Source organism: Drosophila bipectinata, chromosome XR (assembly GCF_030179905.1).
Source record: "Drosophila bipectinata strain 14024-0381.07 chromosome XR, DbipHiC1v2, whole genome shotgun sequence".
In the NCBI taxonomy this organism is placed as follows: domain Eukaryota; kingdom Metazoa; phylum Arthropoda; class Insecta; order Diptera; family Drosophilidae; genus Drosophila; species Drosophila bipectinata.
This window is the reverse complement of record NC_091735.1, coordinates 24915276-24932466: the sequence shown is the minus strand read 5'-3', so window position 1 is coordinate 24932466 and position 17191 is coordinate 24915276. Positions and strand designations below refer to the sequence as shown.

The 17191-nt window shown below is 40.5% G+C and overlaps 1 protein-coding gene across 1 annotated transcript; it reads right to left on the bottom strand.

The window, feature by feature from the left end:
- Positions 1-304: 304 nt before the first annotated feature.
- Positions 305-16589, bottom strand: LOC108123891 (mucin-5AC). The gene is made up of 5 exons (XM_043213097.2): positions 16572-16589; positions 14659-15048; positions 4252-4922; positions 1312-3307; positions 305-1243 (listed from the first exon to the last, which is right to left on the bottom strand). The coding sequence occupies exons 3-5, from the start codon at positions 4920-4922 to the stop codon at positions 458-460; spliced, it is 3453 nt and encodes a 1150-aa protein (XP_043069032.1). The 5' UTR covers positions 14659-15048; positions 16572-16589; the 3' UTR covers positions 305-457.
- Between the last annotated feature and the right edge of the window lie 602 nt (positions 16590-17191).

Genomic DNA, 17191 nt, shown 5'->3' with positions numbered 1-17191 from the left:
GTTTATCTTATATGACCAGCTCTACGTAATGTAACTACTTGGATAAGAACTCGAAATAAAATCATTTTATCATTAAATTTAATTCATTTATCAAATTGCAGAAAAAATAATAATGTTAAATACTGAAAATTATATTAAAAAGGTATTTCAAAAAGGTATTCAAAATGGGAGTCATATTATTATTGATAATGTTGAGATATTAGGATTTAAAAAATATAGTTTTGATTTAGTTTTCTGCGAAAAAAGTAAAGTTTTCTGAAAAAGTACAGTTGCGTTGAAAAGTAAAGATACAGTACAGAAGGTACAGTTTCTTCAAAAGTATAGAAATTAAAAAAATTGAGACATGATTGGTCTAAGCTGGGATTCCCTAGCATGTTGGCCTCCCTATGGATCACAATTCGACACTACGTTTATCAGAATGACATAGAAACCATCGTTAATAGCATTATTATTACTGTTACTGTTGTTGCTCCCTTGACTGCCTCACAGAACGATCCCGATCCCGGTCCGATCTGTCCGACCTCTCCGCCCACAAGGGCTGACCGCTCTGGGCCTGGTAGGAAAGTGGTGGCGGCGGTGGCGGTGCTGCCAACTGGGCGTGCGGCACCAGCTCCGCCTGCGGATTAAACTGATTATTGGTATTATAGTTCACCAGGATATCGCCGGCCAGACTATGTCCGATGTTCACACTCCGGTCGGGATAACCCTGGTTTTGGATGTTCTGCGACTGCTGTTGCTGCTTGTTCCGCCAGTGCTTGTGCTGGGCCACGGGCACTAGGCGGTACAATGGCTCTCCGGCCGGGGCGCTGGGATAGCCGGGCACAAAGTACGGCGGATACTGGGCCGGATGGGGTAAATGGGAGCTCTGTTTGGGTCGTATCTTCCGGAACTGGGGCGGAGGTCGCTGCCAGAACTGCAGGGGATTCTGTTGAATGGGTGCCGGTGGTCTCAGCTGTGGATCCTCCAGGTACTGTGGCACTGGAGTGCTATATAGCTGGGGATCATACACCTGTTGCTGCTGCTGCTGTTGTTGATGCTGCTTTCCGACGCGATAATGTCGTCCCGATAGGGATGGATTGTCCACCAAAGTGGGTTCCAGTTGGAGCTGTTGCTTGCCCACTCGGAGGTGACGTTGCCTGGGCGGAGGCGGCTGGTAGACAATGGCCTTGAAGGCATTCTGGTCCTGCTCATCGGCACTGTAGTTGACCATCGGTAGGAAGGGTTGCTTGTCGAAGTCAGGGGGCTGGAATTATAATAGACAGGATTAGTGGTTAGCCAGGAACTGGGCTGAGAGTGTCTACAGCTTCCTACCTGGAATCTTCCACCAGTTGCTCCTTGCGGTGGAGTTATCAGGTTACTCCTCAGGAGCTGTCCCAGCGAAGCCTCGTACTCGGCATGCAACTGGAGCTGTGCCGTCCTCGGCTTGGGTGTGATGTTGACCACATCCGCCACATCGTTGGCAGGACTGGGAGACGCCTTGTAGTGCTGCAGCTGCTCCCGCTGATGGCTGTGGTGGTGGTGTCTCTTGGGCGGCTTGGTGGCCAGGAAGTCATCAATGACATTGGACTTGATGGAGCCGGGCTGTCGCTTGGCCTCGAAGTATTCGTAGTAAATGGGATTAGATTTGGAGAGCGGGGTATCCTGACCCGTCTCCGGAACATGGCCCTCCGTGGAGCTCGGCACGAAGACCAGCTGAGGTCGGGGAGTGTAGTTCACGGGGTAGATGGGAATGGGCACAGCCACTGGAACAGGAACCCGCTCCACATACTTCGGATTCTGTCTGGTGGACGTCGGAGGCGGCGGCGGAGGTGGCGGCAGGTAGCTGATGGCATTATACTTGGGCTTATAGGAGGTCCTGATGGGAGGCAGGGCGGCTGGAGGAGGTCTCGGTGTGGTGGTACTCGTCGTGGTTGTTGTAGAAGTAGTGGTAGTACTAGAACTAGTACTAGGTCTTCTGGTTGTGGACGAGGACTGTGGACTGGCGCCCTCCAATCGACTGAACTGGTCCGGCGGAGGCGGAAGGACTATGCCGGGCACCAAGGGACCCGGTGGCACTGGATTCGTGTAGTTGCTCTTGTACACAAAGCTGTAGGCCGGGGGATAGTACAGCGAGGGATCGTCTTCGTCGAAATCACTGACATTGGCGGGCAGGCTGGCGTTGCCGTTGAGGCCATTGATGAGCCAGGGACCCAGGAGGGGAGTACTCCTCAACAGGCCCTTGGACGTATCGTTCGGGTAGAGCAGCCACGGGGCGTAGGGCGCCGGATAAACGTAGGCTGGAGCTTCCGGAGCTCCCGGAGACGCTCCCGTCCGGGCAACAGGATGCGATGCGAGATCTTCGGCGGCGGCGGCGGTCGCGTGGTAATCCTGGTGGTTCGCAACGGATTCCGTTCCAGTGCCATTCGACGGACGGAGGATCTCGAGTTGATTATCTCGGATAAGCTGCAGCGGCCCGTGCGGGTCGAGCTGCACGGGAAATGGAGGCGGCACCGCCGGATTGGCTGGCAACTTGATTTGCCTACCGGGTGCATCGTAGTCATCGATGGCTGGCCAGGGACCCTGTTGATTGTCCTCGGCCTCCTCGTTGAGGGCTCCGCCCTTGATCACCAGCAAGTGATCCTCCGCCAGCCAGATGTCGTCTTCGTTCAGTCCTCCGTAGTTCCGTTCGTTGTCCAGTGGGACCTCCGAGTTCCGGGCATAGCTCAGGACTCCGGGTCGTTTGGGAACTCTCCGGAACAGTTCCTTCTCGATTAGGCCATACTTACCGTCCCTCACCTGGTCGGCGAGGGTCTTTTTGGCCTCGTCCTTGGGCGGTTTCTTGGCAGGAGCTTCCGCTTCCTTGCCGGAACCAGCACTCAGCCTCAAGATGCCATTGTCCCAGTTGTCAAAGTCATCCGGTTCGTTGAGCAAAGCCTCATCATCGTCCTCGTTCTCTGTGTCCCTCAGGGGCATCGCTGGTGTCTTGGCCTTCACTGGCATGGGTGTGGTGGATCGTGAAGTGGTCGGTGGATTACTGAACCTCGTTATGGTCACCGGGGTACTGGACCGAATGGGCTTGAGTCCAGGCTTGGCCAGGCGATAGCTACTACTAGCCTTGCCCCGCATCGAGGGCTTCTTAGTGGAGGTGGTAGTAGTGCTCGGAGTAGTACTAGTACTCATGGCCTTAGTTGCCTGGGTTGGCGAGGAGGAGGAGTACGAGGAGTAGGAGGAGGAGGAGCTATTGGTGCTCACAGCTGATACCTCGTAGGTGGAGTGCCCCTGGGCATTGTGGATGTGTCCGGCCACCAGTCTCTGGATCATGCGCGGCCTGTCAACGAAAATTAAACAAAAACCAAATCGTTACCCAGCTGTTACCCAGGGATTGTAAATCAAAAAGTGGCATGCCCCAAAAATGGTGTTTAGCTTAAGGGGTAGCGAAGTAGTGGTTACCCTGTTATTTTCCCTGTATTTAAAAAGAAGTATCTTCAAAGATATTTAAAAATTCTTAAAATTTGAAAAATATTAAAGATTATAAGGCTCAATAGGACTAAGACTAAAGACTCCCTCTCTTAAGCGGACAGTAAGTCTTAAAAATACGGAATATGAAAGGTTTATAATAGAATTCCTTTCATTTTTGATGAAAAAACTTCCTTATTAAACTCTAAATAAGTGAAAATGAAAGTCGAATCATTACATTAGTCTTTACTAATGTCACTGTCCATCAGTATCTACTCCCTCTATTAGGCGGACACTAAATATTATCTAAAAATATAAAATGTTAGATATTTTCCTAAATCAAATCCATTTCAATTATTTAAATACTTTCAAAAATTTAAAAGCAATGGAGAATATTGTGTTCATTAGGATTAAGGGTAGATGCACCCTCTCTTACGCGGACAGTAGTTTAAAAGAAAAAAAAAACAGAATATACAAGAAATAATAAAGAATCTGTATAATTCTTTATAAATAAACTCTCTTGTTGAGCTCCAAATATCTTATTCTTATATGTACTCTTTAGATATAAAGTCCTAGCAGTTACAGAGCTTATAAACTCAAGTCATTAGCCTCCCTCTCTTAAGCGGACACTTAATATTATTCATAAAAACTTAAAAATAAATAAAAATTAAAGAAAACTAAGTTAATAACCAAGGTTTATAGGTCATAAAAGATCCCAACTTATGAAAAAAAAATATATATATAATCTCAGGCCTCCTCTTAGTCCCATCATACCCCATCATACTACAGGGTATCAGGCCCAATTCTGAGACTCACGTTTTTGGTGCAACACGAGTCGTGGAAGTGGAGCTGAGGCTGGAGCTGGAATCGCTGCTGGCATTGTTGGGGGAAACACTGGAAATGGAACTGTAGCTGGAACTCAGCAAGGGGGCGGCTGCTGTGGTGGGCGGGGCCGGTTGCCAGCTGCGTCGGATGCTGCTGCCGCTGGCGATGGCGTCGCCGCTCTGCTCCGGCGTGTCGCGCGGCTGCCTCGGACTTCGGACACTTCCCCGATCCCTCACAGATCGTCCCGTTATGCTCTTTGCTGTTGTTGTTGTTGTTGTTGTTGGGGGAGTTGGTGGGGCTCCTGCTGGCGTTGTGAAGCTGCCGCCACGTCGTCGCTGCAGCAGAGTTGCCGACGTCGTGGCTGACGGCGCAGTTGCTGCCTTGCTGCGACTGAGACTGCGACTGCGCAGCGACGGTGACGGCGACGGTGACGGTGATGATACCGTTAGGTCAATGGATTGCGTCGTAGGCGGACGACGCTGGCGTGGCGCTCGCAGCGTTGGCGCTTCAGTGCTCGTTGTGGATGCCACGCCTACTGCCACACCCCGACCGCGGTGTCGCGTTGCTGTGTTTGTTGTTGTTGTATTTGTTGCTGTTGTAAGGGCGACTGCCGCCGCCAGCAGAAGGGCTATCACTATCAAGTGCAAGGTTAACGATGCCATCTGAAAAAATAAATTAAAAATTAAGTAGAAATTAAAATAAATAATATAAACTAAAAAATAGTAGTAGATATAAAACTATATAATATGATTATTGGTTTAAGACTAAAAATACTTAAAAAAAACCCCTTTAGTATTCTCCTAAAAAGGAGTTCATTTTACATCCATGAGTAGTCATTCCATTAGGCCTTTCCCGCTCAACAAAAAGCCAGAAAACACAACGACTTAAGGCCCAAATCGGCTATGAAAGCCCCCAGACAGGCTCATTCAACCGTTAATCAATTGGAAATGGCAAGCAAAGTGAAAAAATGGCAACAAAAAACACTTACAAGCGCTGTCTCTGTTGAGAGCGGTTAATTAACATGAATGAGCAGAGCGGCACCAACAAAAAGCCAAGCACTAAAGTTGCAAGCACGCGTTGCATGCCACACAAAAAAGAAAAAACAACAACAACAGAAGCACAAACAAAGCTTAATTCAAAATCGTTTTTTGCTTTGAAATGCACTTGAGCGCATCAGAGATGTGGCATAAACTATTACATAATTTCAACAAAAATTAAATTAAAAGCTTACAACATAAAGTATTTAACAAAATATACTAATAGTTTCACTTAGCAAAGCTTCAAATAAAAAAAAGATATGAGAACAAGTCGTAATAACCATTCCATTAAATGTATCTACAATTCGATTTTTTGAAGACCATGTTTTCTGTTTTTTTTGTGAGTCTAGAGAACTTAAGCTTAAGCCCGCCCATCAATTTAATACAATCCAATTTCAATTTCAGTTTCAGTTTCAAATTCAGTTTCAGTTTCAATTCGATGCCAATAGACCGCCACTCTCGGCCCGTCACTTTCGACGCCCCGAAAATGCCAAAAGCGATATCAAGGACGGCGTCGATTTAAAGAAATCGGAATCATAAATAACATTTTTACTTTTAAATTTTATTTTTATTTTTTTTCTTCTACAACTTGGATATATATTACTCATACGGTCTATAGCTAATTGACCAAAAAGCGCGACAGGTTGAAGAGGTTGTGTGTTGTTTCCAGCATTTATATCTTTTCTTTGGTGGCAGGCGCCAAGCTTGTGGTATTTGTTGGTGTTTCTGGTGTTGGTGGTGGGCGCAGTTGCCCAACCCCTCAAGCCGACCAACAAAAAAACAATGCAAAGTGCAATACAAAACAAAAAACTCTAAAAAAAAATATATATGTTTAGCTTTAGTAGAAACAATCAAATGGAACGTGATTTGAAGTCGCAACTGTAACTGAAACTGAAACTGAAACCGAAAAACTGGACTGCGACTGGACTTTTGCTAGGAATGCGTTGTGTCTTGTGCCTGTTCGCTCCAATTTTTGCTTTTATTTTTTATAATTTTTTTTTATATCTAAGTATGTTTGTACGTAGAACCAGCCACAAGACAAAAAGCAACGGCAGCGGCTGCCAAATTGTTGTTTGGCAATCAAAAAAAAAATAGCACAACTTAAAAATTTGTTGGGAAATATAATAGCTTGAAAGTTTAAATACTCTTCTTAAAGAATATTTTTAATAATATTTAATAGTTTTTTATGATAATTTTAAATACTAAAATATTTAAAAGAGAAGTCCTTAGCATGAAAACATTATTTTTAGTCTCTGAAGTTTATTAAAAAGAAATATTGTCTATTTCGTGACTCTATAACAGTGGTTGGCACTCAATACATTGATATGATTTTAATGCATTAGTATTAGGCTGTGAGGATGACGTTTCACACATTTAATTTGGACAGAGAAATTCCCTATAACCCTGCCGACTATAGTTCGCAACTGGTTCTAACCCCTCGAACATAAAGTCTCCGTATAATTTTGCTTCAATACAAGGAGCTTTTTCTTCGGCTTCGGCTATATAGTCGTAATGACTATGTAGTCGAAGTCCCACATTTGTGGATGGTTGGTATAAAAGGACTATTGCAGTTCACTATTGCACGAATAGTCGGTCTCTACTAGTCCCCACCACCAACTGGAGTATGTTATCCGTTGGCTCCCATCGTGGTGGGGCAATATATAATAAATTTCATTTTCCCAATTTCATTTTTAAGATGTAATCATTGAACTTCTTATTGGAAGAACTGCTGTGCTGTCATACCGCAGCGTATAGAATTCCCAAATGGTTCTAGAACTCTTCTAAGGTTCAGAGAACAAAAACATATATTTATGTTTATATTTTATATATTTTTGTTATACCTTTCTAAATAGTCAGTATACCCCTGATACGCCTTTGGCGCCCCAGTATCATAAACAGTAAATAATGAAAACTGCTCGCGTGCGCAGCGATCGCGCTGCCTAACGGTGCCTGTAGTGTTTGTACCGTCGCCGCCCGACCGCCGCCAGCCCTCTCACTCCCCACTCCCCACTCCCCTCTTGGCCAAATCTTAGATTCGTCATAGAGGCGACCACGTTCCAGGCCAAGCCTTGGAGTTGCCGCCAACCATTTGGAGGCATTTTTCATAACCGCAACGAGGGTACCTCCATAGACACCAAAAAAAATAAAGGTGGCTTGATTTTAGTTTGGAATTTGTGTGTTTTTTTTTTTAGTTTAGCACGAGTTCGAGCCAAATTCGATTCAAAAAATATTTTCTGCACAAAATCATGCTTTTAATTATGAGAATTATAATTTATATTTTGCATTTTTGATTTGTTGAGATTTGAAATCGAAACTCTAGGCCTGACTAGGCCTTTTGTATTTTATTTTTTTCTTACTTTTCTGAATGAAAGGCAAACCCAAAAAGCCAGTTTAAGGCTATTGGCAATAAATAATTCTTTGTTTTTGTTGCTGTTGCCTGTTGCTTTACTTAAATTTAATTAGTTTGTTTGAAAGCAGTTTTGGGCGATGGTGTCATAGATTAAATTGGACCCGATTCATTTTTTTTTGTTGTTGCCATGTTCAAAATTATCTAATTGTTCTTGTTATTTATGATTTCGATTGGATTGTTCTTGATTTTTTATTAAAGATACATATATTTTTTTTGTATTTATTTCCGCAACATACTTGCTAGCACTTGAAAGTGGAAATAGGAACTGTTTACACGAAATTCTATGGGAAATATTTTATAAACCCCTGAAAAGAATGCTCTGCTCTAATTAATTGGCTCAAACAATAGAGCCCTCCCCCGCCACCAAAAATTAAATATATTTGAATAACAAATACCTTTAATTCCTCTAATTAATTCATAATTTTTAGAGCAGAGAAAGACATTTGTTGCTGGGCCCCAATTGTGTAAGCCAGACAACCCAAAAAAATGTAATTACAAATTACGAATTAAAAACAAAAAAATGTTGTAACTTGTTTCTTTTTGGGGGGCTGGGGCCAAACAAATTGGAGTGAAGGTTAATCGGCGATGGTCGATGATTGATAGGAATGGAAAGGGGCACTGGCTTTGTGGATTGTTACAATTTAAAATACACAATTGAATGGGCAGGGCCTTAATTGTTATTATTAATAGTTTTAAATGCAAGAACTATAAAGTTGGATAGTACAAATCTTAAAACCTCTACTTTTATTACCACATTTGCTGGCACCTGATTTTTAAGCCAAAAGCACCAGACCTGCTCTAAATACTGCCGAAAACCGAAGTCACTTGGTTATCTTTAGGCCAAAATCAGAGACAGGAAAACCAAACTACAAAAAAACAGGCATCACTGTGGGGGCGAACTACCCTGGACATCGTAGTCTCCTCCAGAGACCCAAGACAGTGCCGTGCAATGCAGGTTTCTGATTTTGTTTTTTGCATATTTATTTCTAGCCGCCAAAAGCTAAATATTTGCGCTGTTGTTTCTCGTTGATACCTTTCCTTTGTTTTATTTATTTCCTTTTATTTTTTTTTCTGGCCCGATCAGCACTTGCAATGGTCTGGAATTTAAAATAAATGCAACTGGAGTTGCACAATTATTTGTTGCTGGCCTTTTTTTTCAACTTCTTGGACTGCAAAGTTATGTTGGATAATTAGGGCAACAAAAAAGGGGATTAAACTATGATACTGAACTAGACTAAGCAGCAGATTTAAGGTTTATTAAGGTCTATTTATTAAAACTTTTTAAAGTTTTTTAAAAGTTTCGTTGATTATTTATACCCGGTACTTACACTCTATGTCTTCAATCATTTTAAAAAGGTTTTTTCATTTGTAACCTATAGGTAGCTAGTTTTTGTTCTTTATTTATTCATACCCGGTACTCATAACCGGATACCCCTTGCTATTTGGTTGCCATTTTATTTGATAGCTTTTAGGAAAGTTTCTTAATTGAATTAGAATGGTGAAAGCTTCGAAAAAGTCATTGAACGCTCTGCTCCAGTAATTTGTTTTGTTTTTTAGAGAAACAACAGAAATGAAACCCAACAAAAGGCTTTAGAATTTGAATTCAAATAATAGATGTTTATAATAAATAGACAATTAGGGGAATGCTCTACCAAAACCAATATAATACCCCTTTCTTTGTTAAAATAAATAAATTTAATAAAAAAGACATATCCAGAGTATCAAACACAGTCCATCACTTTCTGATGCCTTTGCGTAATTTCTGAGTAATTTTTTTTATGAAGTATTATCGTTAGTCTTTCGGTTTCTGTTTCTTGTTTTTGTTGTTGTTGTTGTCTGTTTATTGGCAACGACGACGAATATCAAAAGGCAGTCGACGAGTGCATTAACCAACCCAGGCAGATATCCACCGATATACCACATATATGTATATATTTCATTCTGTATTCCACCGGGCCTGGTGTGAAAGCGAGAGTTTGTTGGGTAAAGTTATGCTCGACGCGTAACTGGGCCAACAACAATAAAACCAACAACGAGAAATGTTTACAAAATATTCATTGATTTAAAATGTGGATTTTCAGAGTTTATTGCTTCCCATTTTTAAGTTTTTTTTTCTCTTTATTTTTTTTTTGTGGGTTGATTGATCAGACTTGCATTATGTTGCAATTACGAGGGAGTTTTGTTTTGTAGTTTAACCAGCCAGTGATTTAAATTGAAACTTTCCGAAACCACACGGCGTATGCGTAATATTCAAGGCATTCCTCTATTACGTATACTCCACCAAACACCAAAAAAGCAAAAACTATATGCACTTAAGGGGGAAACTTGTGTCGCTATTTGGGCGTGTTTTGCTCCAAATCTACCAGCATTACCAGTAATACTTTAGTCTTTTTGTTTGTCGGGTTGAGGGCGTGGGAAGCCAAACAACTTTATTATGCAAAGTGGCCAGAATTGAACCCCGGCCATTCCAATTTCCCATCATGATTTTGCCCTAATGACAAGCTGCTGGATACCCAGCCGCCCAACTGGTGCTGCTAAGTAGGTACCTGCTTATAGAGCCATTCGATTCGTGTGCCACTCGTTTAGGCCAAAAGGGCGACAGCTTTTGGCTTGCTTTGGCTTTTATGGGAACAGAACGGAAGGTGAAATTAAAAGCTAAATTCGGCCTTTTCTGGGGGCAGAAAATAACCATTTTGCTATTTATTTTTGGTTGCTATTTAAAACCTGCCAGTAGATAAGGTCTTATAAATTTACTAAGGCATTTCTCTTCCAAATCGGTTAAGAATTAGCAAAGATATAGGCTTCGTTGTGGGCCATATAGGGTGGGACCAGGCATTCCCCATTTTTCAATAGGGGTCCCCTCAGAAAATTTGACAAAAAATCTCAAACATATCTCATATTTTGATGCAGATCGATGGAGAATCAATCTAGAAACGTTTTAAGACATTTCGCTCAAGAATCGGATCAAAACTGGCAAAGTTATAGACATCCCTGCGGGCCGTATAGGGTGGGACCACGCATTCCCCATTTTTCGATAGGGGTCCCCTCAGAAAATTTGACAAAAAATTTCAAAAATATAGTGCTCTCATTTTTTGATGCAGATCGATGGAGAATCAATCTAGAAACATTTTAAGACATTCCGCTCAAGAATCAGATCAAAACTGGCAAAGATATAGACATCCCTGCGGGCCGTATAGGGTGAACCCACGCATTCCCCATTTTTCGATAGGGGTCCCCTCAGAAAATTTGACAAAAAATCTCAAAAATAGTGTGCTCTCATATTTTGATGCAGATCGATAGAGAATCAATCTAGAAGTGTTTTAAGACATTCCGCTCAAGAATCGGATCAAAACTGGCAAAGATATAGACATCCCTGTGGCCCATATAGGGTGGGACCACGCATTCCCCATTTTTCGATGGGGGTCCCCTCAGAAAATTTGACAAAAAATTTCAAAAATATAGTGCTCTCATTTTTTGATGCAGATCGATGGAGAATCAATCTAGAAACGTTTTAAGACATTCCGCTCAAGAATCGGATCAAAACTGGCAAAGATATAGACATCCCTGTGGGCCATATAGGGTGGGACCACGCAGTCCCCATTTTTCGATAGGGGTCCCCTCAGAAAATTTGACAAAAAATCTCAAAAATATTTCGCTCTCATATTTTAATGCAGATCGATGGAGAATCGCCCTTGAAGTGTTTTAAGACATTCCGCTCAAGAATCGGATCAAAACTGGCAAAGATATAGACATCGCTGTTGTCCATATAGGGTGGAACCACGCATTCCCCATTTTTCGATAGGGGTCCCCTCAGAAAATTTGACAAAAAATTTCAAAAATATTGTGCTCTCATATTTTAATGCAGATCGATAGAGAATCAATCTAGAAGTGTTTTAAGACATTCCGCTCAAGAATCGGATCAAAACTGGCAAAGATATAGACATCCCTGTGGGCCATATAGGGTGGGACCACGCAGTCCCCATTTTTCGATAGGGGTCCCCTCAGAAAATTTGACAAAAAATCTCAAAAATATTTCGCTCTCATATTTTGATGCAGATCGATGAAGAATCGCTCTAGAAACGTTTTAAGGCATTCCGCTCAAGAATCAGATCAAAACTGGCAAAGATATAGACATCCCTGTGGGCCATATAGGGTGGGACCGCGCATTCCCCATTTTTTGATAGGGGTCGCCTCAGAAAATTTGACAAAAAATCTCAAAAATATTGTGCTCTCATATTTTGATGCAGATCGATAGAGAATCAATCTACAAGTGTTTTAAGACATTCCGCTCAAGAATCGGATCAAAACTGGCAAAGATATAGACATCCCTGCGGGTCGTATAGGGTGGGACCACGCATTCCCCATTTTTCGATAGGGGTCCCCTCAGAAAATTTGACAAAAAATCTCAAAAATAGTGTGCTCTCATATTTTGATGCAGATCGATAGAGAATCAATCTAGAAGTGTTTTAAGACATTCCGCTCAAGAATCGGATCAAAACTGGCAAAGATATAGACATCCCTGTGGGCCATATAGGGTGGGACCACGCATTCCCCATTTTTCGATGGGGGTCCCCTCAGAAAATTTGACAAAAAATTTCAAAAATATAGTGCTCTCATATTTTGATGCAGATCGATGGAGAATCAATCTAGAAACGTTTTAAGACATTCCGCTCAAGAATCGGATCAAAACTGGCAAAGATATAGACATCCCTGTGGGCCATATAGGGTGGGACCACGCAGTCCCCATTTTTCGATAGGGGTCCCCTCAGAAAATTTGACAAAAAATCTCAAAAATATTTCGCTCTCATATTTTGATGCAGATCGATGGAGAATCGCTCTAGAAACGTTTTAAGGCATTCCGCTCAAGAATCGGATCAAAACTGGCAAAGATATAGACATCCCTGTGGGCCATATAGGGTGGGACCACGCATTCCCCATTTTTTGATAGGGGTCGCCTCAGAAAATTTGACAAAAAATCTCAAAAATATTTCGCTCTCATATTTTGATGCAGATTGATGGAGAATCGCTCTAGAAACGTTTTAAGACATTCCGCTCAAGAATCGGATCAAAACTGGCAAAGATATAGTCCCTGTTGGAGGTCATATTAGAATATCTGAAAGATTTTACAAATTTTCTTTAGAAAATCGTTAGAAATATATTTTAAAAATATTGTTTTAAATTTAAAAACTCTATTAAACCAATAATGAATTTCCTTAATGCATTTATTAGGCCCCAGACGATTTCTAATAATTCCCAAGTAGCTTCTGGCTCCCAAGAGCTCTTGCCACCAAACAGTTCCCACCTCGACACTCGAATGAATCACGTACTAACCGCACTGCCTAGCACCGCTCCGCCTTGGCTCTGACCCCCCGGGGGTAAAATCAAAGTGCAGCCAGTGAAGACATGCAACACGTTGCATGTTGCATGTTGCTGGCAGCTCCCAGCTCTCAGCTCCCAGCTATCGGCTCTCGACTCGGTCATTGATTGACACCTTTTAACTACCGTGACGCAATGGGGCGACAAAGTAGCGATCGAAAAAAAGTCGCATTGGCAGCCAAGTGACATATTTCCACAGGTTTTCGGTTGGAAAACTGTTTTTTTTTTGTTTGTTGGCCACCCACTGGTTTTTCCACCTGGTTATCCAGTACACTCCCAGGGGGAAAATATGAAAATGTCTTCAAAGTTGAATTTTCACTGATAATCTATAATTATAATTGCCAGTCGCCAATTGCCGGGGCCAATGAAAATTACCCAACCGCACTTATGCAACGTCGATCTGGAATCAATCCAATCGAATTCGTATCCAAAGTCGAGCCACGCCTCTGAAAAAAAAAAAATACGTGGAATCGTGGCCCTCCCGCCGTGTTGAATGTGTGGCGATATTTAATTTTTCACGTCGTCGCATATTTAGTTAGCATAATTTGCTCTCTAATTGTCACTGACAGTCAAAGAATGCGCCAGTCGTTGCCATTCCAAAACTGGTGTTTTTACACTGTAAGAAAATGTATTCAAGGTGGGAGCTTTTAAATAAAATAGTTAAAAAGATATTATGATTTTCTTAAAATTTCTTACCTATGAAAATCTAAATTCTTATAAAATCTACCTTTTTCTGAACTCTAAAATTAAGAAACAAAACTAAACACTTTCCTCTTAAACTATTTCTTCAACTATTCACAATAATATCGCAAGTAGTTCTTTATTATTTCTACTATTTCTTTCAGTGCAATTGCTGTTATTGTCAACACATTATTTTCTTTATATATATTTTTTTTCCTACAATGCGGTTTCTCATTTCTATTGGCAAACCACAACAGCCAGCTACACCCACCACTAGCTGGTGGAAGGCAGGAAGGCAACATGATCGACTAATTATATCGACGCTCATATAGAACCGATCATGTATGTCGTCCATGAGGGACAACCAGTACGATAAGATCTAAGCAGGAAACTGATGAGGTTAGAAAAATGGGTTTGGCTTCATGCCATGAAAACTGCGAGAGTTGAAATTATGGAATTATTAATTAATTTGATTAAATGGGCTGGGAGTTTGCGGGTAAGTGTAATTTTGAAAGGAATTATGAGATTAAAACTATTGTTTTTTAAATTTTAAATTTCTTCTGAAAAATAATATTTGAAGAACATCGCCTTTCTCCTCGCTTCTCATTGGTTTTTCTTAACAAAATAAATAGTAAGATAGTATCTTAACTTTAAGATTTAATTTTAAAATTCAACACAAATTCTGCATTTCTCAGAGCTTTTTTTTTTGTGTCTCGATGGCCAAAGGTTAATGCATTTCCGTTTCCGTGGGCCAAGTGTTTTTTATGTCTGGCTTCCTTTGCAAGCTTTGTTAGTATTTGTTTTCTGTTTTGTTGTCATTTTTTTTTCGTCATTATCAGTCCACAAAAAAAAAGAGCAAGAAATCAAGAAAAAGAAACACTTTGTGCAACTCACCTTTGGGTCTTTAGATATCACAGAATGGTTTTTTTTGCTTCAAAAAATAAAAAAAAACGGGCGACACTTGTTTGTTTTTATTCTTGTATTTTGTATAGTTGTTGTTGTTACTGTTGTTGTTTTCTTTTGGTGTGAACCAAAAGATTTCCAGCAATTTTCTTGGCCAGGTCTTTGTATTTTCGGTTTTTTTTTTGTTCCAGTTAAATCTGGTTATATATATTCGCCGGTAGCTATATCTTTTGTTGTTGTTTCTGTTTTATGATTTTTGCAAATTACTTTCCGTTGGGCAACGTTTCTTGTTGTTGTTGTTGTTATTTTTGGTGGCGTTGTTGCTGCTGCTGCATATTTCCGTTGGCAGCAACAACATGACGCAGCGTTCTGACCCTCAAGCTGCAAGTAAAATCCAAAGAAATAAGCAAAAAAAGTATATAAAATTAAGAGATAATTAAGATATAATTATTACAATAATTTTTACTATCTAAAATGATTGCTTGATAAGTGCAATTATTTATTGGCCAATGAGATCTTGAATAAGGCCAACTCCCGCCAGACCTAACAGACCGAGTGTAAAGTTGAGTAAAGTAAATATTTTATTATTTGTTTAAATAAATGAAAAAAAATTCGTAGAATTGTAGTAAAATATCTAGTAAATTTTAGCTTCTATTAGCCTCTATTACCTTAACCATTTTCCGCCCAGTGTACTCTACTTTATATTTAATTTCTGGATTAATGCCATGCCCCCAACTCATTCCAAAGAAAACAAGAATGGTAATGAAAAGAAACCACTGACCACAAAAAAAGCAAAAGCTCCAATCAAAAGCGTAATTAGGTTTTTAATTAGGAGATTTATAAGCGGATCCAAGTAGTTCTCAATTGTAATTTTTTTAAACTAAGATACAGTAGATATATCTATTAAAAGATACAAAAAGTATCTATACCATCTATAGGAAATTCGAAAGGCGGAAGCTTTGGCTTTTTTCGGCTATTGGCTTTTGGAATGCCACAAAAAACACCTGGTTTGGGAGAGATTGTCACCAAGAAACCATCCATCCGCTTGGATGACTGTCCACAAGCTGGCCATTTGCCTTCCGTTCCACTTGATTGAGTGCCCCCTGTACCCCGGTACAGAGACCCCAGTTTCCAGTTAATTACCACATAAAGTAATATGCATATTTCTGTTTCTTTTTTGTTTCTTTTTTTCTAGTACATCAAAATTACATTAGGCCATGAGAGGTAGTGACCCATTTATCGAGTGCCGCCTGTCGGCTGACTGTGATGTGTTAATTAGTCGAAAAGTTGGCCAACTTTTAAGCTTTAGTTTGTTTGCGTTGAGTGACCACTTGAAGTGACTAACTGTTGCGATATTAGATAAATATTTATCCGAGGTTAAAGGTTTCAGTTTTAAAAGGTTAAACACTAAATATACTCTTTGGAAATACTTAAAAGAACCTGTATAATATTTTATCTCCCACCCTCATTCCTCATTAAAAATCCCATCAATATCTTATAATATTCCTCCAAGCTCATTTCCTTTTTGCATTATTTTGCAATCTTCCAGATACGTTTCTTTCTTTATTTCTGCGTGCAGTGCTTTTGTATGCCAGGCACAAAATCCCCACAAAAAAAAAATAAGGAAAAAATACAAAAAATCAAGACAACAAAAATGATTTAATAAGTTGGCTGTAACTGGCAACCGGATATCAGAGTCGAAGTTGGAACCGAGTGTGAATGGTTTTCGCAATTTCCCTAAGATTGCCAAGACTCTTGAGCTTGTATCTGTATCTGTAACTGCATCTTAAAAATAGTATATGTATATATGTGTATGCGTGTGGCACGATGATTCGTTGTTTGGTTCCTCAATTAAACCCCCAAACAGCACTTGCACTTGCATATAAAATCGTATTTGTTTTTACCGTTTAAGCTCCCGAAAAAAAATTAATTCGAACGCGACTCGATTAATGGTCTTGCCGCCGACGGCTTATCGTTTTAAGCCTTTTTTTTAATGCCCCTCCAGCCAAAAGGTGTTGATGAGCGTCAAGACACTTGAAAAAAATTAAACAATTTAAAATGAATTTTAAATGTTTGTGAATAAAACATTGGCTGCAAATATTCTCTAAAAATATTTCTCTTAAATTTCCTATTCTATTTACTTAAAATATTTTATTATAGAATTTTTTTTCAGTGCTCCCACAAACACCCATTGAACAACAAACACTTGATTTACGAGTTCCGTTCGCAGAAGCTGCAGTCCGCATTGTGGATTTTGACGTGGATTGGGTTTTTGGATGTATCTTTTTGGCTGTGAATGTGTGTCTTGTGGATATGCCTTCGGATGCCACTCGATAATTGTTTTTTTTTTGTCTTACAATTTTATTTTTTTTATTGTTTACTTTGATTTTGCCGTCAATTCGAACCCGTGAATAATAGAGTTGTTTGGTGTTTTTGTAGAGCAGCCAACGGAAGGCATTCGAAATTCAAACATGATTCGACAACAAATTGATTTGTCTGTTAACCAGGTACTCTTGGTTTTGAT